This window comes from Phascolarctos cinereus, unplaced genomic scaffold (assembly GCF_003287225.1).
Source record: "Phascolarctos cinereus isolate Bilbo 61053 unplaced genomic scaffold, phaCin_HiC Scaffold_2;HRSCAF=192, whole genome shotgun sequence".
Classification (NCBI taxonomy): Eukaryota; Metazoa; Chordata; class Mammalia; order Diprotodontia; family Phascolarctidae; genus Phascolarctos; species Phascolarctos cinereus.
In genome coordinates this window covers 120,136,329-120,163,058 of record NW_027555625.1, presented here as the reverse complement: position 1 = coordinate 120,163,058, position 26,730 = coordinate 120,136,329, and the positions used below count along the sequence as shown (strand labels likewise).

The following is a 26,730-nucleotide window of genomic DNA, read 5'->3' as shown; positions in this document are numbered from 1 at the left end:
TTGGGGGTCAGAGGCCCTCTTCCACTAAAACTAGCTGTATGACTTGGGGCAAGTCGCTTAACTTTGAGACTCAGTTTCTCCCCTGTAAAATGGGATGATTATCTATCTCATTCTACCTATCTTATAGGTTTGTTGTGGAAAAAAACTCTCATTAAACTGGGGAATGCTATGGAAATGTAAGCTATTACAGAGTGATATATAAGAATCATTCCTTCCCTGTAAGAAGCTCTTTACCCCCCGAAGACCTTACCTCAAAAGCCTGCACAACATTCTGCTCCTCAGATGGGACCATAAGAAAGGGCAACACTGTTATCTCTCTACAGGCAGGCACCTGCCTCAGCCTTAAGGACAACCAGAATCACTGGGGGGTATGAGAGTTCACAGCCCAGGTCTCCCAACTCCCAGGCTGGACTATCCCCCACTCACCAGACGGTTCTGCCTTCCTCTTGCCCTTCCCCTAGCCCTCACTGAATGCTCCTTCCTCCTCTGCTTTTGCTTCTCAGCCCAGGTCGATTCTTACCATGGGCTCCTGGGCAGGGGCTGGCTGTGGGGCTGCAGCCGGCTGCGCCTGCGGCTGGGCTTGGGAGGGAGCCTGTTGCTTCGGCTGTCCGGCTGCCACAGCTGTCTTCTGTTGCAGCACAGCCTGCTGAGCCTTCAGCAGCTGCTGCTGCTGCTGCTGCTGCTGCTGTTGCTGCTGCTGTTGGTAGAAGTTCTGCATCAGCTGCTGCTGAGGGGCTCCTTGGGGCAACTGAGCAACTGCTGGTTGCTGGGCTCCCTGGTGCATCACCTGGAACTGGGGGACCAGCAAGATAAGATGGTGAGCAAAAGCTTGACCCTAGGGCTGTGCCCCCCAAGGAGACAAGCCTTAAGTTGCACCTAATCCTAGGTTAGAGGGGCTGATGTCCTGGGAAAATACCTACTTGCAGCTCATCAGAGACAGAATAGGAAGAGAACTTTCTCAATCATCAAATTCATCTCCGTCATTTGCCAGAAAAGGACACAGTATCAGACAACTAAAAAACCTCCCTTGGGTCTGTATTGCCACTCAGATCAAATACAAATTCACTGGCTCTCCATAACCTGGCTCAAGCCTATCTTTCTAGCCTTATTTCACATTACTCCCCTTCACATATCCCATGCACCAGCCAAAATGGTGCCACCTTCTCCAGAAAGCCTTCCCCAATCTCCTCAGCTGTTAAGTGTTCTCCCCATCCTCAAATTTCTTCCACACTGTATTTTTTCCCCATATGTTCATGTTGTATCCTTACAGCAGGATTTAAGTGCTGGCCTCTCCATGGCCCACTTAACTCCTGTGTATGGTGGGCAATTAAAAAATGTTCATTGAATCAAAGGGAATTGCCCACCGGGAATAGTAAATTGAACCAGGCTTCAAACTCAGGATTCAAATTTCTGATTCTAAACCCAGTATTTTTTCTAATGTATGATGGGGTCAGACTCAAGGCCATGGCTTGCACTGGTAGCCCCAATGACATATTATTAAATATTAAATTATTATTAAAAATAACACAGACCCTTTATAAATGTGTTACTCTGGTGCTTCTCTGGGGCACAGAAACAATCCCGGGTTCCTGGGGCCTATGGCAACAGAGCACAAGCTCTGACAGGTCTTACTAAGATGGAAAGAATCTGAGGATGGCCCTATTATGAACTGCACGTCTATCACCTGAGGCCTGGTGGTGCCAAGCTGAAAGAGCCTCACCACCTGAAAGCTGGTCAACAAGTGATGAATTATGCACCTACATCAATGAACACTGTCTACTAAGGCCTGCAGGAGGTGCCCAGAGAGACAAAACGGTAGCTTCTTCAAATACTGGAATAACTAACAACAACAATGGCAATTTACACCTGGAAAGCATTGAGTGCTATTCAAAAGACTTTCACCGCTCATTTCATTTTACCCTCATTTCAACTGCACAAAAAGGCCCAATCGTCATCTGACAAGTCAAGGAACTGAATCACTGAAGTTCAGTGACTTGCCTAAGATCACAGAGCTAAATAAGGGCACAGCCAGGATTAGGATTCCTATGACTGAATTCACACTGGGAGGCTCTTTCCATCACACTGTGGGAGGCATCAGAGAATGGGTATTACTCTTCCTATGGATCTCCATCCCCATCCTAAGGGAAACTATGCACATCACCACCCTCAGCACTGTGTAGCAGCCTAATCTCAGTCTTTGAAAGTGATTCTTCTTTACTATCAAACCATCTCAGAGAGATCTCTTTGTAACCTCCTACATGTTGGCCCATTCCATAAACATTTCAAGTCTCATTATATCGAATGAAGTCAAGGATCATCTAGGCAGCTAAGTATTGCATTGGATAGAAAGTTGGATCTGGATTCAGGAAGATCTGAGTTCAAATGTAGCCTCAGATACTTGCTAGCTAGCTATGTGGCCCTGAGCAAGTGACTTAACTTTTGTCTGCCTCAGTTTCCTCATCTGTAAAATGAGAACAATAATAGCACCTAACCTCCAGAGGTATGTGGGGATAAAATGAGATAATATTTGTAAAGTACTATGCAAAACTTAAAGCATTATATAAATGCTAGCTGTTATTATTATCATCTCGACAAATGAGATGAGACTTAGAATAGGTTAATGAAACTAAAACATAAAACCAAATCAAACTCAGGGCCCAAGAACCAGGCAACCAGCTGAAGAGCCTGCATCTGGGGGGATGGGAAGAGCCCATATCTGGGGGATGGGGAGGGGTGGAGAGTCAGGGTATAGAGATGAGGGGAAAGCGAAGGGATAAAGGAAGATGACATTTTTATGACTTTAACAATTACAAGTGCTTTCCTCAGAACAAGTGAATGCAAGTGTTATTATATCAACTTCACAATTGAGGAACCTGGGTTAAGAGATGTTATGTGTTCCATCAAAGGTACTCGGCTAATAAGAGAAGAAGCCAGGATTCAAAGCTGGGTTTCCTAAGTCAAAGTAAAGTAGTGGTAGAAATGAAACATGGAGTCAGATGACTACAGTTGGTAGACAGTGGGTTATGCAATAAAATGGGCCTTGAGACATGGTCAGGAAGGGCCAGCCTCTGGTGGGACCAACAGGCTTCTCACACGATGGGAGAGGGTAATCTGTTTTTAAAGGAAGCCTTCCCAACAGTAATGCATCTTAGGGGGAGATTTAGAAAGTTTTGTTGATGAGATTAAAGCTTCTCTTTCTGCATCACGAGGAAACCACCTACTCAAAATGGGAAGCAAAAAATAATCTTTAAGTCCAGGATTTGTCACCAGTTATGGAAATAAAAAGTAAACTAAGATGAACAAAAAAGGCTCATTGCTAGAGCATCATGAGGATTATTACTAGGTGTAACTACAGGCTCATAAAGTAGATGGTACAAGTATTATTAGCCCCAATTTACAATGGAGGGGGAAGTGAGATGCAGAAAGGTTATATGACTTTTCCTGGCTACACAGCTAGAAAATGTCTAAGCTAGAGCCTGAGTCCATGTTCTAATTCCAAAGCCAGGCTGCCTCCCTTACAGATCCAAAGGAACTGTAAGGAGCCCTAAGCCTACTGTGATCTCTACCACTTTTGATTTCATTAATCTATCTCATAGGTCACCTGGAGATGTGCTTTACAATGTTACTTAATCTTTCAAGTATTAATGCCTTGTCTCCCCGAAGGGAAATCCTATGTCATATGTACATTGTTGTTTCCCCTATAGCACTGAGCACAGTAGCCAGGACTGAAGATTTACTTCTCACCCTAGGACTTCCTTTCATCATGTCACACTTCCTCAGTGGGCATATAGCAAAGATAAATAAAAGGGTGGACATCCTGACAAAGTCTAGAAACAGGAGGTCTGATGAGTCAGAATGAGTCAGTGACTCTTCTGCACTATCCAGGGGAGAGGAGGTCCTGACCAGCTGACACAAAGATCTGCTCTGCTTATACTGGAGAAGTATTATTTACCAAGCTAACCTATCTTGATGACATCCTCTAGGACCATCCAAATCATTTTACACTGACCTATACTCATTATAAACATTCTGATTTTGATTTCATTGCCCCAGAATCTCTTCTCGGGAAGAGAAGAGGTTGATAAGTCAATGTGCATATTTCAGTGCATTTGGCAACGACATAACTCAATACTCTAATCACCCTTGGTTTCACCAATACAGACTACACTCTTTTTCTTTGACTTAGTGGGTAGTCTTCAAAAACTCTTACAGTCAAAAACTTCATCATCCTGTAGATAACATTAGGACAAAGCTCTCAGAACTGGGCTAAGCAGGGCCACAGGTGGCAGCCACACAGTCCATCCCTCAGTCCAAACTTGGTGGGGCCTGTTAGAGCTTATACTCCTCTGGCATAGCCCAGGCAGAACCCAAGGTAACCTCCCAAGCCATCATGAATCATTGAAGAACTTTAGCAGATGGGCAAAGAGCTATGTCATTGTAAATTTTAAAACTGGAACTCCTATGGATAAATCCTTTTCTAAGGGATGGCTTAGCTAGAAAGAATTAATTCTGAAGTACTGTGTGAAAATGGAGATTCAGGCCTAGGGCTGGGAAGAGGCCTGGGGTGACACCAACAAGATAGTAATCCTAGTGTCTTTCCTCTGTTACTTCTTCTTTATCCTATAGATAGTTTGCTTTGTATATATTTGTTTGCACATAAGCTACTTGAGAGCAGTGACTTGTCTTTGGATTTTTTTTGTACCCCTAACACTCAGCACAGTAGCTGGCTCATAGTAGGAGCTTAATTAATGTTTACTGGTTGATGGGAAACTTAACTGGAAATAATGGGTCAGCCTTAAATACACATTACACCCCAGAAATCTGCCAAAATCAGTTGCTTCTGACCTAAGTGGAGTGATGGAGGCATTGTGAAAGATGATCCCATCTTTCAAGAAATAGCTCAAGCCCCACTTCCTCCATGAAGTCTACGCTGGTAACCCCTACCTACAATAAATTTTCCCTAGTATGTTTCACACAATTTACCAAAATGTTGTTATTAACTCTGGTACAAACTACCATTTTCTCTTGCTTGGGTTACTGTGATACTCTTCCAATTATTTTCTCCATATCATATGATTCTCCTGTGTCTAAACCATCTTTCATGTTTCTACAAGATTAATCTTCCTCATGGACAGGATTCTTTACATCCTTCCACCACTTAAAAACCCTTATTGCCACCCTATTGCCTACAGACTGAAGTACCTACTTGTTGCCATGGTTTTCAAGGTGTTCCATAATCTGCTGCCACCCATCTCAGGTTCTGTTTCTCTAACAGAATGTCAGAACTAGAAGGGATCTTGTGATTCAGAAGTTTTCAAACTTTTTGGTCTCAGGACGCTTTTACACTCTTGAAGACTCCCTCCCCCAAAGAGCTTTTGTTTATGTGGATTCTCTCTATTGATATTGACCATATTATAAATTAAAATGTCAGTATTATTGTGAAAATAGTTTGGATCTCAATAGTTGACCTCAAAGACTGCCTGAAAGGGTCTCAGGGACCCTCGGAGGACCCTGGACCACATTTTGAGAACGAGTATTGTAGATCAGTCAGTCCTTGGAGTTTAGAGGACTTAATACCACTAGATAAAGATCACGAGTGCCACAAATTAGAAAGTTGAGATTCAAAGAGAATACTCTTGTCTGTAAAATGCAGGGTTTGCATTAGATGCTCGTCATGTAACTATGCTCTACCAAAGTGGACTTCCCATCATTCATTCTATGTCTATTCCTACCTCTGCTGATGTTATTTCCCTATACCTGGAATATCACACTTCTACAAATGCCATCACCTCTATAAACAGACTTCCCAGATTTCACAAGTCAGAAATGAGTGTTTCCAGTGAGTTCCCATGACACTCTGTCTACGATGTTTTATTTTGGAGCGTGGTATGCACCTTATATCCCTTGCTATGTGATAAGCTCCTTGAGGGCAGTCTTGCCTTATAATCTTAGTAATTTCCCTAGTACCTAACACAGGGCCCTCAACATCGTAGCTGCTTAATAAACTTTGACGGATGATGAATGTTGCTTGGTAATTGTTTCATATGTGTCTGTCTCTCACTACTCCACTTCCTTGTATTCTGTTGTTGTTCAGATGTTTCAGTTGTGTCCAATTTTTCATGACCCCATTTGGGATTTTCTTGGTAAAGATACCAGAGTGGTTTGCCATTTCCTTCTCCAGCTCATTTTACAGATGAGGCAACTGAGGCAAACAGGGTTAAGTGACTTGCCCAGAATCACACAGATAAAGTGTCTGGGGCCGGATGAACTCAGGAAGATGAGTCTTCCTTACTTCAGGCTTGGCGTTCTAGCCATTGTGCCACCTGGCTGCCGTACTTCATCCTACACACAGTTGCCAAATAATTTTCCTTAAGCATAGATCTGACCAAGTCACTCCTGTACTCAATCATCTCCAGTGGCTATTTCCTCAGGATAAAACACCTCTGTTCACTTTAAAAGCCCTACACAGCCTGGCCCCAATTTATTTTTCCAGCCACATTGGACATTGAACTCCCTTTCCTGCACTTTGTGATCCATCCAAACTGGCTGTCTCACTGTCCTTCGCATGATAGTCCAATCTCCTATCTTCTTGCCATTGGATTAACCATCCCTCATGCCCAATCACTGTCTCCTTCGCTCTGCCTCATTTCCTTTAAGACAAAAGCTCAGGCATTGTCTTCTATAAGAAAGTTTTACTTATCCCTCTAGACGACTAGTGCCCTCCCTTTCCTAACTACTTGGTACATATTTGCATTTATTCACTATGTAATGATGTGTATATGTTTATACACATATTCCTCATACATATATAAAAGCATATGCTTAAATACAGCAGTATATTTCTATGTATACACACACACACACTCCTCTATTAAAATGTAAGCTCCTTGCAAGTAGGGATTATTTCATTTTTTGTACTTATATCCAGCACTTAGATCTGTACATAACAGATCCTTAACAAATGCTTGGGGATTGATTGAAGATATGTCTCATCCACCCAATGCAATTGCAAAACCCTTGAGAGGAAGGAGAGTTGTGTATTTCTGTACTTCTTATAGTGCCTAACATAAAAATACTAGGTAGAAGGCAATTCAGTAAAGCTGTCTGGACAGCCTGAAATCAAGGTACAGGTTTATGTATATTCTTTATAAAGTTTAACTTTTAATGTGACATGATCAAGAAGATAGAGTTCATTGTAAAGGGAACATTCAGAGGCTAGCGATGAGGCGAGTATAGCGCAGCTGTCCATGTTCGACATCTGACCTTTTCTTCTTATGTTAAGGTTCTATCAACTTCCAGAATCAAGCCTAAACCATCATATCCAAGGGATACCTGGACTCCTGGCTTCTGTACCAAACCTGCTGCCTCTGGGGTGCTAAGGGTCTTCACTCAGTTGCTGTGCTGGAGAGTGGGCCAGGTATTTGGCCGGTCTCACCAAAGTACATGTCTTTGTGTACTTAAGAATATACCTGAAACTGGTGGCTCTAACATATGTGTGAGATGACAAAACAGACACCCACTGCCAAGTGGCCCAGGTAGCAGCGGCTCTTCTTACCTGCTGGGCTGGTGCCAGCTGCTGTGGCTGCGGCTGCGGCTGCGGCTGCTGCTGCTGGTAAAACGTGGCCTGCTGCTGTTGCTGCTGCTGCTGCTTGAGGAATAGATGCTGCTGGTGCTGGGGTGTGGCCTGGGCTTGAGCAGGCAGAACCTGGGCCTGAGTGGAAGGGGTCTGCTGTGGAGTGGGTGGAGCCTGTGGCTGCTTGGCTGGAGCCTGCGGGAGTGGCTGACTCGGAGGAGGCTGGGTTTTTGGTTGAGGGACATTGGTGGGGAGGCCAGCTGGAACACTTGGTCCTGAAACTAGAAAAAAAAATCCAAAATTAGGGTATAAATCCTCCTCTGGACAAAATGACCATCTTGTTTATAAGATATCAGAACAAGTGATGACAAGTTCTAGTCATGTCGTGACAAGATGGGTACAGGCCTAGGACCTTGCCTCGATTCGGAATAATATTAATAACAACAACTACAACAGTTGAGATTTATAGAGGAATTTAAGGTACTCTAAGCTCTACCATAACAATAAAAGATGAAACTTATGGAGCATTTTAAGGGTTTGCAAATACTTTTTACACATTATCTCATTTGAACCTCAGAACAATCTTATGAAGTATTGCCTCCAAACTGCAGATGAAGAGACTGAGGTTCAAAGAATCTCAGTGACTTGCCCACAGTGAAATAACTAGTAAGGGTCAGATATGGAATTTGAACCCAGGTCTCCCCTGACTCCAATATAAAAAAAAGACAATAAATAAACTTTATATACTAACTGGCTTAGGACTGCATGTTGACAGTGGTTTTCTAAGTCAGTATATACCCAAAGAGATCCTTATGTACAATTTAGTAGACCCCAATTCTATTTGAGTTTGACACCAGTGCTATATTGGATATATGGATAATGGTCTAGGTATAGGGTATACTAAGCACCACAATGGCTATCCTTCCAAAAATAGAGAGGTCTGAGCACGCACTATGTGGACACAGCTTTCGATAACAACCAGAAACAAAAGCAACACAGATCTGTTCATCAGGGACTACAGTATGTGCCCAGAACTTGGGACAACTTGAACAGATGGCTACAGGAACAGGGGATGATCCTAGGAAGCCACAGTCCATGCCTTGTCACTTTTCAGTAGGTCCTGATGACCTACATAGCATAAAGAATGGAACTCCATGCTATTTGAGGCAAATGACAAATGCTGGAGAAACTGGGGGTAAACAGGCACATCAATGTGCTGTTGGTAGAGCTGTGAAGTAGTTCATTCGTTTTTTTTTTCCAAAGGCAATTGGGGTTAAGTGACTTGCCCAGGGTCACACAGCTAGTAAGTGTCAAGTGTTTGGTCTGAGGCTGGATTTGAACTGAGGTCCTCCTAACTTCAGGGCTGGTGCTCTATCCACTTCGCCACCTAGCTGCCCCATGTTCATTCTTTCTGAAAAACAATTTGGAATTATGTCCAAAAAGTTATTAAACTATGCATACTTTTTGAACCAGCAATACTGCTGCTATGTCTATACCTCAAAGAGATCAAAGAAAGACGAAAAGGACTCCTATGTACAAGCTTTTATAGCAGCTTATTTTGTTGTAGTAAAGAATTGGAAACTAAGAGGATACTCATCAATTACGGAATGGCCTAAAAAGTTGTGTGGTATATGAATGCAAGTAGAATACTACTGTGCTGTGAGAAATGATGAAGGAGATTGTTTGGAAAAACCTGGAAAGACTTGTATGAAATAATGCAAAATGAAGTGAGCAGAACCAGGAAAACAATTTTTACAATAACAATATTGTAAAGACAAACAACTTTGAGAGACTCAGGAAATCTGATCAACATAATGAGCAACCCCAATTCCAAAAGGCTAATGCTGAAAACGCTCCCATGTGAAGACAGAAAGGGGACAAGACTCAGAGTACAGATTGAGGCATATTGCTTTTTTTGGATATGGTTAATGTTTTGCATGATTATACATGTGTATGTGTAATAGGTTTTGTTTTTCTTTCTTTTTAAATGGGTGGTAGTGGTGAAGGGAGGACTAGAATGGAGAGAATTTGGACCAGAAAATAAAACAAAACAATTTTTAAAAATAGCAGGCTACCATGTGAGAATGACCCCCACTCTCCCACACCTGTTGCTCCTTAAAAGAGTGGTCCTTCACAGGTCAGATTCCAGATACCATCACCACTCACAGGACATTCTCTGGGATCCAGGTTGGAGGTGAGAGGAAGAGTGGAATGGTAACAGATGCTTAAAAAGAGCTCTTCATTACCAGTGCATGCAAATTCCTGGTACATTTCCAGGTTCAGTTATCCTGACCATAGCCCACAAAAATCAACTGGGCACATACAGGATATAATATGGCTCATGGCTAGAGTCTAAAATACTTTTGACCACAAATTCCAGAAGTAGTAACATAACAAAAAAGAAAACATATGGTTTTTGACTGGGGCAGAAAGAAGATAAAAAGAAGAAGGAAGTGACTAGAAATCTGTAAATCTTCAGCAGGACCATCAAGCAAAGAGATCATTATTGATCACAACTACTGTTTATACTGGGTCACTAGCAGTGTCTTGATACTATGTAACCACTTTCACATAGGGCAATTTATACCATGAGAGTTGCAATGAAAGCCACATGCAGGACCACAGAGTAAGAGAAAAGAGTTAAGCAGGGCAGAAAAGGGTGAAGAAGCCAAGAATTTTTGTTTACGTTGCTTTGTTTCTTTTTTTTTATCTTCAGTAGAAGAAAGGAAGAAGCAAGAAGCATTTCTCAGTTTTGATTTCTTCAGCATGATTATTTCACATATAGTTACTGGTCTTGGTAACAGTTTATATTAAGTTATGGATAAAATGTTATAATTTTTTTTACTTTCATCTGGATGAATAATTGTCAGATAACACAAGATAGGGTGAGAAAGCATAATGTTCCAAGAGAACAATTTACAGGATGATCACAATAGTGGTAAGGAAAATAACTCTGGTTAATTAGTCGATTGATTGTTATTACTGCATTAAATTTAACATTCACTTAAAAAGCCAAAACTACATAACAGAAATTCAATCCTGTTTTTTGTTTGTGTTTGCTTAATCATAAAAAAAAAAGAAAAAGAAATTCAGAAATAGGATAAAGAAACAGGGCTTGGGCTTCCATGGTGCAAAAAGCAGGAGTGACAAGCAGTCTGTTTGCTATGACTGTCAGCAGGGGGCAAATTATAGAAATCCACAAAATAATGGAAATTTGGGGCTTTGGAGGTATGGAAAACAACTGGGAGAACTGTCCCCACTGACGTGAAGGTATTGCACCACATTTGCAGTTTTTCCCACAGGAAATCTACAACTAAGTGAGTATTAAATGTAAGTTGGTTTCCTTGTTAGAAGATGAAAAGGTTGGGAAGATATCTCTTTATGCTGCAGCCTACCAAAAAATATATCTGGTCTCAGACACTTATTAGCTGTGTGACCCTGGGCAAGTCACTTCATCCTATTTGCCTCAGTTTCCTCATCTGTAAAATGAGCTAGAGAAATGCCTTTACTAGTATAACTGTCTTCTGCTGACTATGCTATTAATTTCCTTCCAAAATATTGTGCAGAGAACTAAAAAGAATCCTCCTCATTCAGAGGTGGGAGTGGAGAACCTTCGGTGAGGCTACATGTGGCCCTGCTGCAGGTTCCCCACCCCTGCCTTATGTGGCCTCAGGAAGGCAGAGTACTGTTTAGGGATACAAATACTTGTCATATACAACCTGATGTTAAAAGTCACCATCCTGCAAGATCACCTCCTTAGTACCTCTTAGTACTCAGTACCCCTCCTTTCTTGTGATTGGAGAAGGTGGAGGGTAGACATCAGAAGCCTCCTTCCAGATCCTGCATTAAAGGAGAGCACCCAGGACTGCCACATCTCCTCATTTCCCCACCTTGGCTGTAGGACATCATGACCTTGCTGGGTACCCTCCCTTCTGCCTGCTTTCAGCTTATCTTTATGTTTTGTCTTCCCCAGTTAGATTGTGAGCTGTTGGAGGACAGGGACCGTCTTTTGCCTTTCTTTGTATCCCCAGCACTTTACACAGTGCCTGGCACATAATTGACATTAATAAATGTTTATTGACTCACTGATGTGGCCAATTAGGTGGTATGCTATCCTTCTGGGGTATATGCCTGATGACCAGCATTCATTTCGAGTGATTCTTTGGGGAATAAATGATATTCAAAACGAAGCTGCAAATAATCTGGCTGTTAGAGAGACAGATAGGAATGTATGTCTCTGAGACATACATTCAAGGAAGAAAATATATATTCCTGAAGATCAGTTCATTTGAAACTGAAAATGGAGAGGGAATGAAAAGAATGCCCAGATACAGCTAAACCAAATACCTTGAGATTAAAGGCATGACATAGAAAAAAGTAGCGGTTGAGATGTCTATTGATACACAAGAAAAAATAAATGGAAAGAGGGTCAGAAATAATATCTATGGACTCAGGTCAACATAGCTAGGTCCCACTTAATGTAAATGAGTCCGGTGAAGTGGTTACACATATTTGAATTAGCACTATTTGAAGTTATAGTTATGTAAAATGTTGTTAGTTCCAGGCCAATGAAAATATGCAGTATGAATTTAAATAATGTGATTTCATAAGATTCATACTAATTATGACTTTGCTGTATGCCAATAAAAACAGTAGGGATGATAAAACCAAATTAAGATCTTTTTAATTTAAGGAATAATGTAAGTAGGCCTTACACCAAGATGTATTATTACACCATTACTGGAATATGGTGATGGAAATGTGTACTTTGCTCAAAAGGGACAGAGTAGCTAGAGAGGATAGATAAGTATTTGGCTGAAGAAAAAAGAAATGATAGAAAGAAGTGATTTTATGGATGAAGTGTGTTACAGACTGCTTGGCCAGATGGAGGAAATTAATAATGAACTTTAGGTACAGATCACAAAACTGACACGGAGGCTGGGTATTTGTGAATTTAACTATGAAGACATCTGCAAGGGTGTGCTGTCTGCTAAAAAGAGCCACTGAAAATTCTCGCCTTGCCTTGCTGATTCCCCTTAGAGAACACAGAAGAAGTAATAGGTGGAATTTTTCATCTGGACCTGATTTAGACCAATAAATCAGGAAATGGATGGTGAAATGGTTGGCCCTGTCATAGTTTTCCAGTCTTGTTCTGTATTACTCTGTTCTGCATACCCAAAAGTACCACCATACTGGCCTACTAACTGTTCCTCACACATGTCAGTCCATCTCCTAATTCCTTATCCTTGTATTGGATTTCCCCCAAGCCTCGAATGGGCTCCCTAATTTCCATCTCTTGGAAACCCTGTTTTCTTTTAAGACTTAGCTCAAATGGCTCTTTCTGCTTGGAGTCTTTTCCATTTCCCACAAGAGCTAATGTCTTCCTCTCCAAAGTTAGCCTGTATCTGATTTACGGGTGTTTTACATAAGCAGATGGCCATTTATCAAGGCATTTAAGTCACTGCACAATCTGGCCTTAACCTATCTCTCCTTTAAGAACTATTCTCCTTCAGGGACTCTCAAGTTCCAACCAAACCAGATTATTAATTTTCATCTCATTCTGTCTGTTCCCACCTCCGTGCATATGGGCAGACTGTCTCCTAGCCCTGGACTGCAATCTCTCCACATCAGGGATTCTTCAGTTGGGGCTCATGAACACTTTTTTACCCATAATGTTTGGATAACTGCATTTTAATATAATTAGATGCCTTTGTGATCTTATATATTTTGCATTACTCACTAAAAAACATTCTGAAAAGCGATTCATGACACAAAGATGGTTAAGAATTCCTGCTCTCCACTTGCCCATGCTCCTCACCACCTCCTCCAGCCCAGGTGCCACCTCTTCTAGTCACACCTCATGGCTTCCCCCAGCCGAATGTGATCTCTCCTTTGTCTCATCACACTGAAGGTTGTATCATACTTGTGTACTTGTCCTCCCTCTCACACTATCTATCCCCATAGACAGTAGGATCCTCAAGGGTAGGAGCCTTTGTCATTTTTCATCTTTCCATCCCTAGCATTGAGCACATGGCCCTGAACAGATTAGGAACTTAATAAATAATGAGGAAGAAGGCTAGAACTCTTTAGGTATCAAAAAGATGCCCCAGTCTTTTTTGTCAGCAATATTCCCGCTGTTCCAGCACTTTTGCTGTTGTTGAATTGTTCTAGTCGTGTCTAACTTTTCATGATCCTGTTTGGGGTGTTCTTGGCAAAGTTATTGGAGTGGTTTGCCATTTCCTTCTCCAGTTCATTTTACAGATGAGGAAACTGAGGCAAACAGGGTTAAGTGACTTGCTCAGGTTCACACAGCCAGCACTACACACTTTCAAATCTCTCATCTCTTTGCCTTTGCCCTTGGTCACCTTCCATTTCTGGAATGCTGTCCCACCTCACTTCCAGCTTTGAAAATCTTTGGCTTCCTTCAAGACTCAGCACATTGGATAGAGCACTTCACCTGGAGACAGGAAGACTTGAGTTCAAATCCAGCCTCAGACACTTACTATCTGTGTGGTCCTGGGCAAATCTCTTAACCTGTCTGCCTCAGTTTCCTCCTCTGTAAATGGAAATAATAATAGCACCTACCACCCAGAGTTGCTGCAAAGAACAAGTGAGATTATATTTATAAAGCAATCTGTGAATCATAAAGTGTGATATGAAAGCTAGCTATTAATTAACCTGACTCCCACACCTGCTAGTGCCTTCTCCTTTAAAGTTACTATGTATCTTGTCTATATAGATACATGTTGTGCCCCACCATTTGAATGTAAGCTCCCTGAGGGCAGAAACTGGTTTTTTTGCTGCATCTTTGTTTCCTCGGTGCTTAGCACAGTGTGCAGCACACAATAGGTATTTAATAAACGAGTCTTGATTTATTTTGAACAGCATCCATAGAAGCACAGGTCTTAAGAGAAGGTAAGTAATGCGCCCAAGATTACTCAAAGTAAGTGTAAACCCAGAGAGTACAGAGAATAAAAGATAAGCTGTGAGAGTAGGGCCAGTCTAACACTACCTCTCTGAAGTTGGGTGCAATGCCATCCTCTTCCTCTCCAAAAAAGGTGCTCAATCAATATGATGCTACCAGACCTCATTCTTAAACCCATGTTCACCAGTCCCCATCCTCCCTCCCAGCCTAGGCTGGAATCACCCGGCAAAAGCTTCCAGGCCCATGATGGTGACAAGGTAAATTAGGCTACTTCAGCTGACCAATGTCTTTACCTGTAGGTTGAGCTGGGGGCTGGACAGTGGGCCTCTTTCGAGGTGTCAAGGCTGGTTGGATAGGGAGAATTCCTGGGTTTGGTTGGGTCTGTCCAGCTTTCGGCCTTTGGCGAGGTGCAATTGACGTCTCTGTTGTAGGAATAGGGTCTGTCAGCCTACAAAAGTAAAAAAATCAAGTTAGAAGTGAAAATTAAAGATGCATACTTGAGGAAAGGTATTGATGTGAGATTTGTACTGTGATCAAAAGGTCAGAACAGCTATTGCCAAGAACCCTAATGCAGACATCAGACTCTCTTCCCCTCTGAGGCTGCTGACAGTCCTCAACTAATAAATGTTGACCAGGTTGGTATTTCTAAACTGGCCCTTAAAATATAAAGATGACTGTGCTCACATGAGTTAGAGCAAGCAGACCCTCTATGTGAGAAAGCAATGCAGCTCTGGTACATCTAGTTATTGGACATATTCTCCTAAGCATCTCTGTGTTCAGTGTGTCCCTGGGCACTGTCTTATGCATCTGTCATGCAACCCAACGGAGGTTTTAAGGCATAGCTTCCTTGGCAAGGCCAGGAACAAAAGCATCCCTGACAACGCTTTCTGAGTGCTTTTTCATTTTCTCAGGTGTGACTAAGAGGCCTCAGAACCTCTGACAAAATTAGACCATCTCAACTCCTGCCAAAACTTTCTGAATCAAAGAGATTATTCAGGCCACCTGCCTAAAATGGCCACAGACATAAAGATAAAGAACGCCAATCTAATTACATCTAGCTGTCAGGCCGGCAAGCAGTGGGAATCAGGCTTCTCTTCAGAGAGAAACAGGCATCTCCGTCAGCAGGTGAAGCTGACAGCAACGAGTGAGTTGGAGAAATAAAATAAAAGATTATCCAGGGAAAGGGCTTTGAGCCATTTCTGTACATTCTTGCTCCTTTTGGAAAAGGCAACACTCACGACTCCCATTTAACTTGGTACTAGCCACATGGCTTTGCTCCCAGAGGGCAGATGGGATCTTGTCAAGGATGCTTAATACATGGGCTGTGCTACAAGTCTGCCCTTTGGGTAGGCATGCAGGAGAGGCGAAGGCAGAATGAACTGACTTAATAGCAGTAGCTGGGCATGGGCTGAACCACTCTTATGAATGTCTCCAATCTGCTTTTTTCTACAATGTTTAGGTCTAAGTGCCCCCTTCCTACATGATGTCTTTACTGCTTTTCCTATTTGCTACGGCCACCTCCTGCCAAATTACTTTGTGCTTCCTTCGGCAATATGTTTTATTTACTTATATATTTACTTAGGTGGTTACATGTTGTTCCCTCAGTAGAAGATAAGCTTCCTGAGGGCAGAGACTTTTGTCTTTGAATCCCCAGCGCCTAGCACACAGAAGATGTTTGCAAAAAGCTTACCAAGGGATTGATATAGCCAAACCAAGGATCCATACTCACCCTAGCCTGGCCCATTTCTGAATATACAGGGCCCCAGGGAGCTCTTTATTTCCCACTGTTTGTAAGCGGTACGGAGAGCCAGTCCCCAAAACACCGCAATGTGAAGAATAAAAATAACCATTGCCAGCATTTAGATAGTGCTATAATGCTTGCAAAATGCTTCCTGTATAGTATTTTATTTGATCCTATCAATAATCTTGTGAAGTAAATAATACAAGTATTCTCCTCATTTACAGATGGGGAAACTGAGGGCTTAAAAATGCTAAAGTGATTTACCTATGCTCACACAACTGGTAAGGGTTGAAAGCAGAGTTTAGAACGAAGTCTCTCTCTTTTCGTTTTCTAAGTCCAATGTTCTACATTGTACTGCCCCTGAAGAAACTTTGGGAAGGAAGATTGGAAAGGAAAAAGAGAAAGGAAATGGGGTGGCATAAAGTAAGATGCAGAGTAAGGAGAGAACACTGGAGGGTAAAGGGAATAAGTGAGGAGACTCATCACTCACATTAAGACTGAAGAAGAAGACACACGTGACTGGACAAAGGGCCAGAAGCACACTGAGGCATTTGGAGACACCATCTGGCAACCTGCATCTTTATGTGCCCACAACTAGTTCTGGGGCCCCATTAATATAAGGTTCTCACATATGGCTCTAAGTGGGACTGAGAAAAAAAAGCAAGCTCAGACAAGCAACGGGAACTCCGTGACTCTCTAAAAACTTTATATCAGGCCTTAATAAGGAGAGATGAAGAGAGTCCTCTTTGCTATTCTTCTCTGTTGTGTTGTGTACCTATCATAGAATGGAAGCTCAATGAGGCAAGGAAATGGGTCTAATCTGAAACTATTTATGTGCATTTCTTCTATAGGGTACAAGTAAAAAGAAATAGAGCTGAATTTCTCTTGGTGGCTTAAACCAGCTTTGAAGTATAGTAACTCATATTTCTACAGGGTTTCAAGGTTTACAAAATACTTTGCCCATACAACCCTGTTAGGTGGGTAGTATGGGTATGATTATTCCCCATTTCCCATTTAGATAAACTGAGAAAAGGATCCAAACTCTGGCAGCTAGGAGGTATGGAGTCTGGGATTCCCAAGCACAGGAAAAATTCAAATTATCTTAATACTGTTAGATACATAGTTGCAAGAGGGTCTCAAAATTAGAGTCTCCTACTTGCTTGTTTCATAGATGAGAGAGAGAGAGAGAGAGAGAGAGAGAGAGAGAGAGAGAGAGAGAGAGAGAGATGAAGTTTTTGCCCACAGTCAAACAACTAGGAAGTGAGAAAGCCATGATACAAATCCAAGTTTTCAGACTCCATATCTACTACACTCTGCTGCTAATAAGCTCTTGAAAGCAATAGTTAAAGCACAGTCATGTTCAGAAATATCTGATCCACCAACAGCTTCACTGGATTAAGCGGATGCATCCTAGTGGGACTGCTTCCCAGGGATAACACTTTGGATGGAGATGTTCTGGTAGCTATATAAGAAAAATAATTTTTACTTTATGGTCACCTCAAGAGAGCAAATGTGGGAGAGTGGACAGAGGGCTGGCCTTGGGAGTCAGAAAAGACCCATGTTGAAGACATACCTCTGATGCATACTAGATGTGTGACCACAGACACGTCATTTTACTACCCTAGATAACTCTCTAAGTATCAGATACTCATCAGCAATGAAAAGGGAGTTTACACACTGGGAGTGTCCTTACCCTGGTAAAATCATAGGTCAGGACCCTCCCTCCTCTAAAAATATGATCACCTCAAAGAGTTTCCTGCAGATTGCAAGTGCCTCCTTGGTTCTGGGGCAGATTCTCAACCTGTCCACTCCCACTGGGCCATGAAGTATGTTTAACCAGGTAGTTCTTACCTGGCCTTTGGCTGGGTTTTTTTAGCAGCTGCCTCACTGGCTTTCACTGGTTCTGGAAGCTTAGCAGGGATGGGAGAGTTCTGTGGATTGAAACAAAACAAAAAAAGAACAAAATAACCTCCAAGCCATCAGGAATAGTTAAGAGCAGAAAGATGCCATGCACCTTGGGCAACATAGACAGCAGAACAAAATGATAAGTATTCTGACTAGTGGATGATAGAAAATACATGAACCAGTGCTCTTCTTCTGATCTCAATCTGATTGGGTGAGGATGTTCATCCCTCCCGTTAACTCAGGATACAACCTGTGGCAGCATAGGAGGTGACAGTAGCCTGTGTAAGAGCACATGATACAAATGATGCTAATTAACCTGACTGTGGCTCAGTCAGACTTAGCTGCTGTCAGTCAAAGTACCAACGTGGTAATGGTTTGTGATCCACAAAGTCCACTCCCCTTCACCAAAAGGCACATACACACCTCTTCTAGGAAGAACTCAACCACCCTAAAACTATACCTGAGAGACTTTTGGTACAATAGCCCCTGTGTGGGATGTATTCTCTCATCGTCCCCATTATATAGATGGACACATTGAAGAGTTCAGAAACATTAAGTGATTTGTCCATGGTCACACAACTAGTAAGCATTGTGATCTGGAGCCGAACTCAGGTCTTTTGATACCAAATCCAACAAATCTTATACAGTAGGTCATGGGATTGTGCTGTCTCTCATGGACTTTGAGAGCTGAAAGGCAACTCAGTTGCCAACTAGTCTAATCCCCACATTCTTCAGAGACAAAATCTAATTTGAATACTAAATGACTTTGGACTCATGGCAGAAACTACCATTATTGAGCCTATCTTTGCATGGGAGAATTAACTGAGGAACAGGAGAGTGGGTTGTTAGCTCAAATGGATCTAGGACTTCATTAACGTAAATTCTTCCCCCAACAGATGCAAACTGAAACCTATTCATGACTGCCCATACTTTGTACTTCTTGTTCACGTCCTTAGGTTTGTCACAGGGGTCTACCCAACATGCTGGGGGCCTTCCTTCATTACGTCTGACATTGAAAGGATACCAGTGGAGCACATGGACTGTCCCTCATTCTAGTAAAATATCACTCATTCTAATAATGGAATCAGGCCATCTTTTTCATCATATTTTTCTCTGATGATATCCTTTACTCTGGTCCCTTTTCATAATTTCTTATTTGTTACATAACGTCAACTCTCACCTACTATGAACCTCTCCAATGCCCTTTATGTGATACTAATTTTGAATTCTTTGGAAATCACAGTGTTCCAAGACTTACAGACATACAACATCACCAGTAGGATATTGGTATTAAAAAGATGGATACTCCTGGAAGAAGTGGAAATCTAGCCTGCTGCCCTACTCCTGTTTAAATTCTAGGCCCAAATCATTGTCCATTTGCACTGTCTGTTGAGAAAGGATAGGGAAGGTGGGAAGGAAGAAAGAGGGGAGGAAGAAGAGGAATAGGGAAGGAAAGGGAAAGAAGAGAAGGAGCGAAGAGATGAGAGAAGGAGGGAGAAAGACTCTTTTTGATGTCCATTCAACTACAAATGATAATTTAGAGAACAGGCCTTCTTCATGCCCTAGGTTTCTCCTGTATGGATGGTTAGACCAAACTCTTTTAAGTGATTATGGATTTCTTCCAGGGAGCTCTGTAGTGTTCCAGACTCAACTCAACCAGCTGAATGTCACCCACCTTACCATCATCCATATGGAGTCTCTCTTCAACCTGGAGTTTGTGTTAGATCTCCTCTAGAACAGTAGCAACACCTTGCCTGATCTTAATGATCAGCAGGTCATTGAACAAGATTATCTCGCTATTTATGTATGCATAAGAATAATCTTTGAGAAAAAGCCTTGCTCTACTGAAACAAATGCTTTTTATGATCAACAAACAATAAAGCACAGTAAAATATTCTCTATGTCTTTCAGTCAACTGTGTGATGATAAAGATGTGGTTGACTGTGGGAATACTATGTTCAAAAACCTACTTAAGTTCCCTACTAATACCTATATCAAATATGTCCTTGATGTGCTTAAGTAAGCTATTCTCATAAAAATTTTATATAGTTGGGAAAATAGGTATAAAGGTCTAGGTCAATGGTAATTGTGGTCAGCTTTTTTCATTATAATAAGCTTTCCATGCCTTTGGAGTCTCCCCCTTTTTCAGACATACCTTGTGAATTGATTTCTCAATGTCTTCAACACTGTGTTAGCTATAGCATGAACCTCTTCCATTTATGCTTGATATAATTCAGATTCTTTTTATACTTGATATAATTTAGATTTTTTTCTCATCATTGCCCTCTTCAATGTCATTTCTACCTCATCCATCTATACATCAGGACTGTGATGTTAAGAGTCTAAGTGTGCTGGCTCATAGCTTGACGGTGAAAAAAGTTCATCATAAAAATGTTTTCCATTTTTTTCTATTTTCCTTCCACCTTCATTCTTAAATATCTTCAGGATGACTTTGCCTAGTTGAGTCTCTGACCAAGCTTTCTTTACATTATTTTTACTCTCCATTCTTCCTCCATTGTTTTATGAGGAAACATTTCTTATGATTTACCATCAGTTTTCCTTTAAGATTTTGCAAATGATTTTATATTCCAAACCAGTCTTGGCCTAGAATGCTATCTCTCTCCACTTGGCAAGTAAGTCAGGTGCTCGATGACTAATGTGCTTTTCATGATCTTTTAGTCTCTTTGTTATGGCAATTAATTTACATTGCTTAAACTTCTGCATATAATTCTTATAGACAATGTCCTGTATTCTAGCCATGGGCCATTTTTCATCATCTATAAATTGTTTTTAAATGGGTCAGGATGAAGTTGGTTTTCCTCATCTTTTCTGTCTTTTCATATCTTTTTTTCCCCTCATTTTTATTCTTTCTACCAGCTTTGTGCTAATTTTGATCTTTTTTCATTACAGTTAGTGGTCTGACTGTACACAGAAAGCAGATTTTGGAATGATAACAGGCTAATAATAACAAACTGTGGACAAATAAAGTTCTTTTTATATGTACTCCTTATTTTAGCTGCATACATTTGAAATAGGGAATAATTCAGGCACTAAGAGATACAGGGCTTATTTGTTTTAAACAGAATGAAAGAATTTTCAGGGATTACAGAGGTCAATCAAACCAACACCTTTATTTTACAGCTAAGGAAACAGTTCTAGTGTGACTTTGCTGAAGGGCAGAGGAGGATTTGAACACAAGGGATCTGACTGAAAATCTAGTACTCTTGCTATTTTCTCAATGCTGGAGTCCAATATGTGATGGCACTGCTTGGCAACATCCAAAAGATCTGGATCAATTTAAATACCCAGGTCAAAAAAGGAAAGAAAGTAGCCTCTGGAAGCTATGAGGTATAGAGTTTGGAATTCCCAAGCACAGGAGAAATTTATAAATTACAGCATCATAGGAAGTAGAAGGAGAAAGGATCCTCTGTTCCAATCTATGAGGATTCTAATCTCAGTGTTACAAAGTTTAGAAAACTGAGGCCAGAGTAGTCAAGTGACTTGCCACAGGTCACACAGATAATTAATGGCAAAGCCAAGATTTGAACCTCTGACTCCAACTCCAATGTTCTTTCTTCCATACCACACTCCTAGTTTCTATAGTCCAGGCAGATTTTGGTGACAAAGGAAAATCAGCAGACCCATTACTAAGGGAGGAGACCAGTAAGTGGAATCAACAACTCTTAGGATGTACAGGGTTCTTGGTATATTACAAAAGACACTGTTCCATGACATTGCCCTCCCTGCCCACCCTGTATTTGCCCCAAATTATCAACTCAATCTACTAATGAGATTGATTACTTAATAAATTAATTATTTATAGGACTATTCATAGATTGATAATTAGTAGCAAATTAATAACTTTAAGTCAATGCAATAGAAACAGAATCTATGGTGAACTGTGCTAGAAGAGTTCTATTCTCTGGAACAAGTGATAGGGAAAGGACTGAACTTGTGGTTGGTTTCCTTGGTATAGGGAGCACCCCAGTGAGGAAACTCCCTCTATTTAGATCAGCAACTTAATGGATGCCTGGGGTATTGACAGGTTAAGTGACTTACCCAGTGTCATACAGCTGGTATATGTCAGAGGCAGCACTTGAACCCAGGGCGCCCTGACTACAAGGCCAACCATTGGTCAGTGACAGCATGTTGCATAAATATAGGTACAGCCACGTCTATATGCTTTTGCAAGTTTGATTTATGGCTCATTTTCTCATAATAATCCAGTGAGGTAGGCAGTGCCATTTTATAGATGGGAAAACCAAGGCTCAAGTTAAGGGACTTGCCTATATTACAAACTTATAGCTAGTAAATAACAGAGGGGGTGGGTCAGACACTAATTAGCTGTGTGACTCTGGGCAAATCACTTAACCCTGTTTGTCCCATCTGTAAAATAAGTTGGGGAAGGAAATGGTAAACTACTCCAATATCTTAACCAAGAAAACCACCAATGAGGTCATAGAGAGTTAGACACAACTGAAAAAAAATGATTCAGCAGCAACAGCAAATAACAGAGATGGGATCTGGACCCAGTCAGAAGGTTTGTATCCAGTGTTCTTGGGACTTCACTATGTGATAACATGAGTATGTCCCACTCTAGATCCTTCTCTCCTAGAGATACAATTTCACATACCTGAACGTTCTGAATGGGGCACTCTCTCTTGGCGAGCTTAAATGAGAAGTACGAGATCTGATAAATATCTGGCCTCTTGTCAGGGTCTGGCTCCAACATATACCCTAAAAAAATGGCATTGTGACAGTTATTACATGTGGCAAAAACATTACATTCAGGTTATTTTCTCTTGTGTTTCTCACAACGTAGTAGGCAAATTTATCCTCCCATAAAGTAATCAACGGATACGTGAAATACAAGAAAAGTCAGTATCAGGGTTGACAGAATCCAAACAAATCCAACCCAAACTTGGTGTTACAATTTCACTGACAACCTCCATGAAGGTTACAAAACTATGCAAGTCCTTAATTAAACATATATAATACCAGTTCATGTCCTAAATAAGGGGAAGAAAACAGCAAATTCATTCATTAGGATTCTGTTTTTAAGCCTCATTATCTTTCTTTCTCAAATATGATGGTTTACATTTACTAGTGACCATTAGCTAATGGTAATATATTTAAATTTTATCAAAGATATCAGAATTTTACATAATTTGCCTTTCAAAGCAGGGATCTAGATTAAGCAAACATTTTCATTTGCTGGTACCTAGGATGTATGTTCTCACTTAGACTAACAAATGGTTACTCTTTATGCAGAATCATAACCAGAACTCCGATTTACGAATTTGCTAATTGTTATTCCCTGCTTTAGCTACTAAGTTTTTGTCTTTAACCAAAACATACTCAATTTTATTTTTCTAATGATTTATATGAATTCATCTGTCTTTAGCTTATCTCTTGATTTTTCTTGACAAATCTAGAAAAGATGTGTTTGTGTATAAACTTAACAGAAATTACAACTGAAATTGACCTCAGAAATCATCTATGGGGGAGAGGGGGGGATTCTTTCTTACATCTCTGACAAGTGGTTATCCAGTCCTGACTGAAGAATGTCAATGGCCAGGAACCATTTGGTCTCAAGGCTGTGCAATCCATTTGGGGACAGTACTAATTGCTAAGAAGTTTTTCCTTATACTGAGTCCAAATATGCCTCCCTGTAATTTCCAATAATTGTTTCTCGTTCTGCCATCTACAGTAATGCAGAACAAGGCTGATGCCTCTCCAAGAACTCAAAGACAGCTATCATGACCCTTCTGAAGACTCCCCTTCTCCATACTATATACTCACATCCTCTAAACTAATCTCATATCACACGGTCTATATTCCTCTAATCATTCTCAGAGCTCTCTTCTAACCGCAGCTCTCCAATTGTGGTGTGACCAGAGCAAAGGATAGTGAGACTCTTCCCTTCCTCACACTTTAAGCTGTATTTTTTATTTTTGAATGCAGCTAAAGATTTCATTAGTGGCTTTTTTGGCTGCCACACCACACTGCTGACTCACAATGAGGCTGCAGTTCATGAAAACCTCTGGGACTTTTTACATAACCTGCTTTCTGGCCGTGTCTCCCACATCCTGTGCTTATGCAGTCGGATCTTTGAACCTGAGAAGTCACAGGACATTAGATGTTTCAAATCCACCTTCCAGCTTAACACATTGTTTTTGATCTCCAATTCTCTCATCCAGGATGTGAGCTACTTCTCCCAGCTTTATGTTATCCACAAATTTGACCAAAAACAGAAGCTTGTGCTGAGGGCTTATTTTCAACAGATTACAGGGAAGTAGCTACTTTGTGGCATAACCTGACCCAGCAGGCTACTCTTGAAGGATTTAATACTAAGTGCCATGTGAACATACAGTACATGATAGACAGACCCATTTGGGGAGGCTTGCCATCTACTCAGAGGAATGACTCTCTGAAACATGACCTACCCATGACTTCCTAAGAACCCAGTCCTTGGACACCATTGACTGGCTTTATATCTATAAATACCTATATAGATATAGAGCTTCCCCATGCCCTAATCAAAATATCATAAAATACGATATAAATATAAATAAATAAAAATATATAAGGGAAAACCTTTATTTGTATCATGTACCCACCCCCTGGCAGTTTGGTGAACTCCATGTACCCCTATCTCAGAATATTATTTTTTAAAGCATACAATAAAATACTTTGGGTAACAGAAAAAACCAAATATATTGAAATAAGTTATAAAAAAATTAGACTCCAGTTTAAGGACCCTTGCCATAGAACATAAGTAGAAAAATATAAGTAAGTTAAACATTATGCATCGTGCTTATGCATTGTGTAGTCCAAAACTGAGGCTAAAACTTATTATGAAGTGAGGAGCAATACAAATTTTTTTTGTTCCTTGACCTTGTTATAAAATGTCTCTCTCAAATCCACTCTATCACTAATTCTTTTCAGCAGCAAACAGGAACATCCAAAGTTAAACTGAATGTAGTGAAACGGTGATGCATTCTGCTCTACATGTTTAAAGGTCATTTCAATTTTTTGCATCAAATTACAAATAATTATAAGTCATAAAATAACATTTTTTATTTTCAGTTCCAAAGGGTAACTTAAAATATATTGTTTTTGAAGGTATATAATTCCTTTCTGAAATGTTTTTCCATTTGTCTAACAAAAATTTAAAAATTATGTACATCTAAATTACACATACATGTTTACAGTATGATATATGTGAGTTACAAATATATAATATACAACTAAATAATAAAAATAAAAATCTAACACATCCACTTATAAGGCTGGATGAAGCTCAGAATTTCATTGATTTTTACAAATATTTACTGAACATCAATGCTTAGCATTATGCTAGGTATTGAGGGGTATATAAAAACAATGTAAGATGTAACCAGCTTACAATTTTGTCATTAAGGTGACAGATATGCATGAAGCAAGTAAGTCATAATGTATGACATTATGTCACTAAATGATGAAATGAGGTTTAGATAATAAATACTATTGAATTTCAGAGAAGGGGGAGATCGATTGGCTGGAGTAGTTGGGAAAGGTTTTCTTTTTTGTATAGGAGAGACATGAGCTAGACACACAACAGAATGGAGAAAGGACTATAGTGTGTATTCCAGGAAAAGGGAAGAGACCAGCCTCGGTGAGAACAGAGAGCCTGTGTCTAGGAGTTAATGAGGAAAAAAAGCCTAGATAGCTAAGATGGTGTCTGGTTATGAAGGCATTTGGAGTCAGGCTAAGGACTTTGGATTTTATTACATTTTCTGAGCAGAAAAGTGACAGGATGAAATGAGTGTTTCTAGAAGATTAGTGTGGGAGAAGACAATATGTAATGTGAATTGGAAAGGGGAGACTGGAAGCAGGAAAACCAGTAATGATTGTAATTTTCCAGATTTACACTCTGGTTTCAACAATGGACAACTACCTGGGGATGTCTGAAGCAATTCTGCCTGCCTTTGAAACCATTCATCTCTGTAGCTAACAAATTTTACAAAAATTATACCAGCTAATATTCTTCCAGAGAACACTTCTGAGTTTAGGGCAAGGTACTGGTTACACTCCACAACATCTTCACTCAGAAAGTAGAGGACTGTGAAATCAGACCATCCTCTGTGAGCCACAGCCTTCACTTCAGAGCCACAGAATCCTGCATTAGTCCCTTTTGACCTGGGGCCCATAAGTAGTGACAAGCTGAACTGTACTTAATATATTTAGGGAGAAGAAGAATTCCCAGTCTTGATCATGCTAGACTCCTGTCATCAGTGAGGTCAGCTCCAATTCCTCAAACCTGGGAAGCATACAGTCCAGAGTTGGAAACCAGCAGCATGTCTATGCTCTCAGGCCAAGCAAGGCCTTTCTTTAGTAAGGGATCATTAAACCAGGGTAAAAAGCTGAAGAGAAGCCACATAGTGCAAGTGCATTATTTTACAGATTAGGAAACTGAAGACCAGGGAAATAAAGTGACTTGCTCAAAATACCATGGGTAGTCAGGATCAGAAATAAGATTAGGACAGAGGTCTTTTGAATACAGAGCCCCAAGGCTTCTTCTACTGCTCCATGCTATGTCTACCA

The 26,730-nt window shown here is 40.7% G+C and overlaps 1 protein-coding gene across 14 annotated transcripts in view; it reads right to left on the bottom strand.

Moving 5' to 3' along the window:
• AAK1 (AP2 associated kinase 1) overlaps positions 1 to 26,730 on the bottom strand; it is a 254,149-nt gene that overhangs the window by 72,316 nt on the left and 155,103 nt on the right. For 12 of the 14 annotated variants that reach the window (XM_020985375.2, XM_020985378.2, XM_020985377.2 and 9 more), the window contains exons 9-13: positions 22,778 to 22,881; positions 18,091 to 18,170; positions 14,792 to 14,946; positions 7,556 to 7,854; positions 521 to 793 (exon numbers count right to left, since the gene is read on the bottom strand). In XM_020985375.2, coding sequence (XP_020841034.1) covers positions 521 to 793; positions 7,556 to 7,854; positions 14,792 to 14,946; positions 18,091 to 18,170; positions 22,778 to 22,881 — 911 coding nt within the window. The remainder of the gene's footprint in view (positions 1 to 520; positions 794 to 7,555; positions 7,855 to 14,791; positions 14,947 to 18,090; positions 18,171 to 22,777; positions 22,882 to 26,730) is intronic. The other 2 variants (XM_020985381.2, XM_020985382.2) reach the window with 1 other exon arrangement.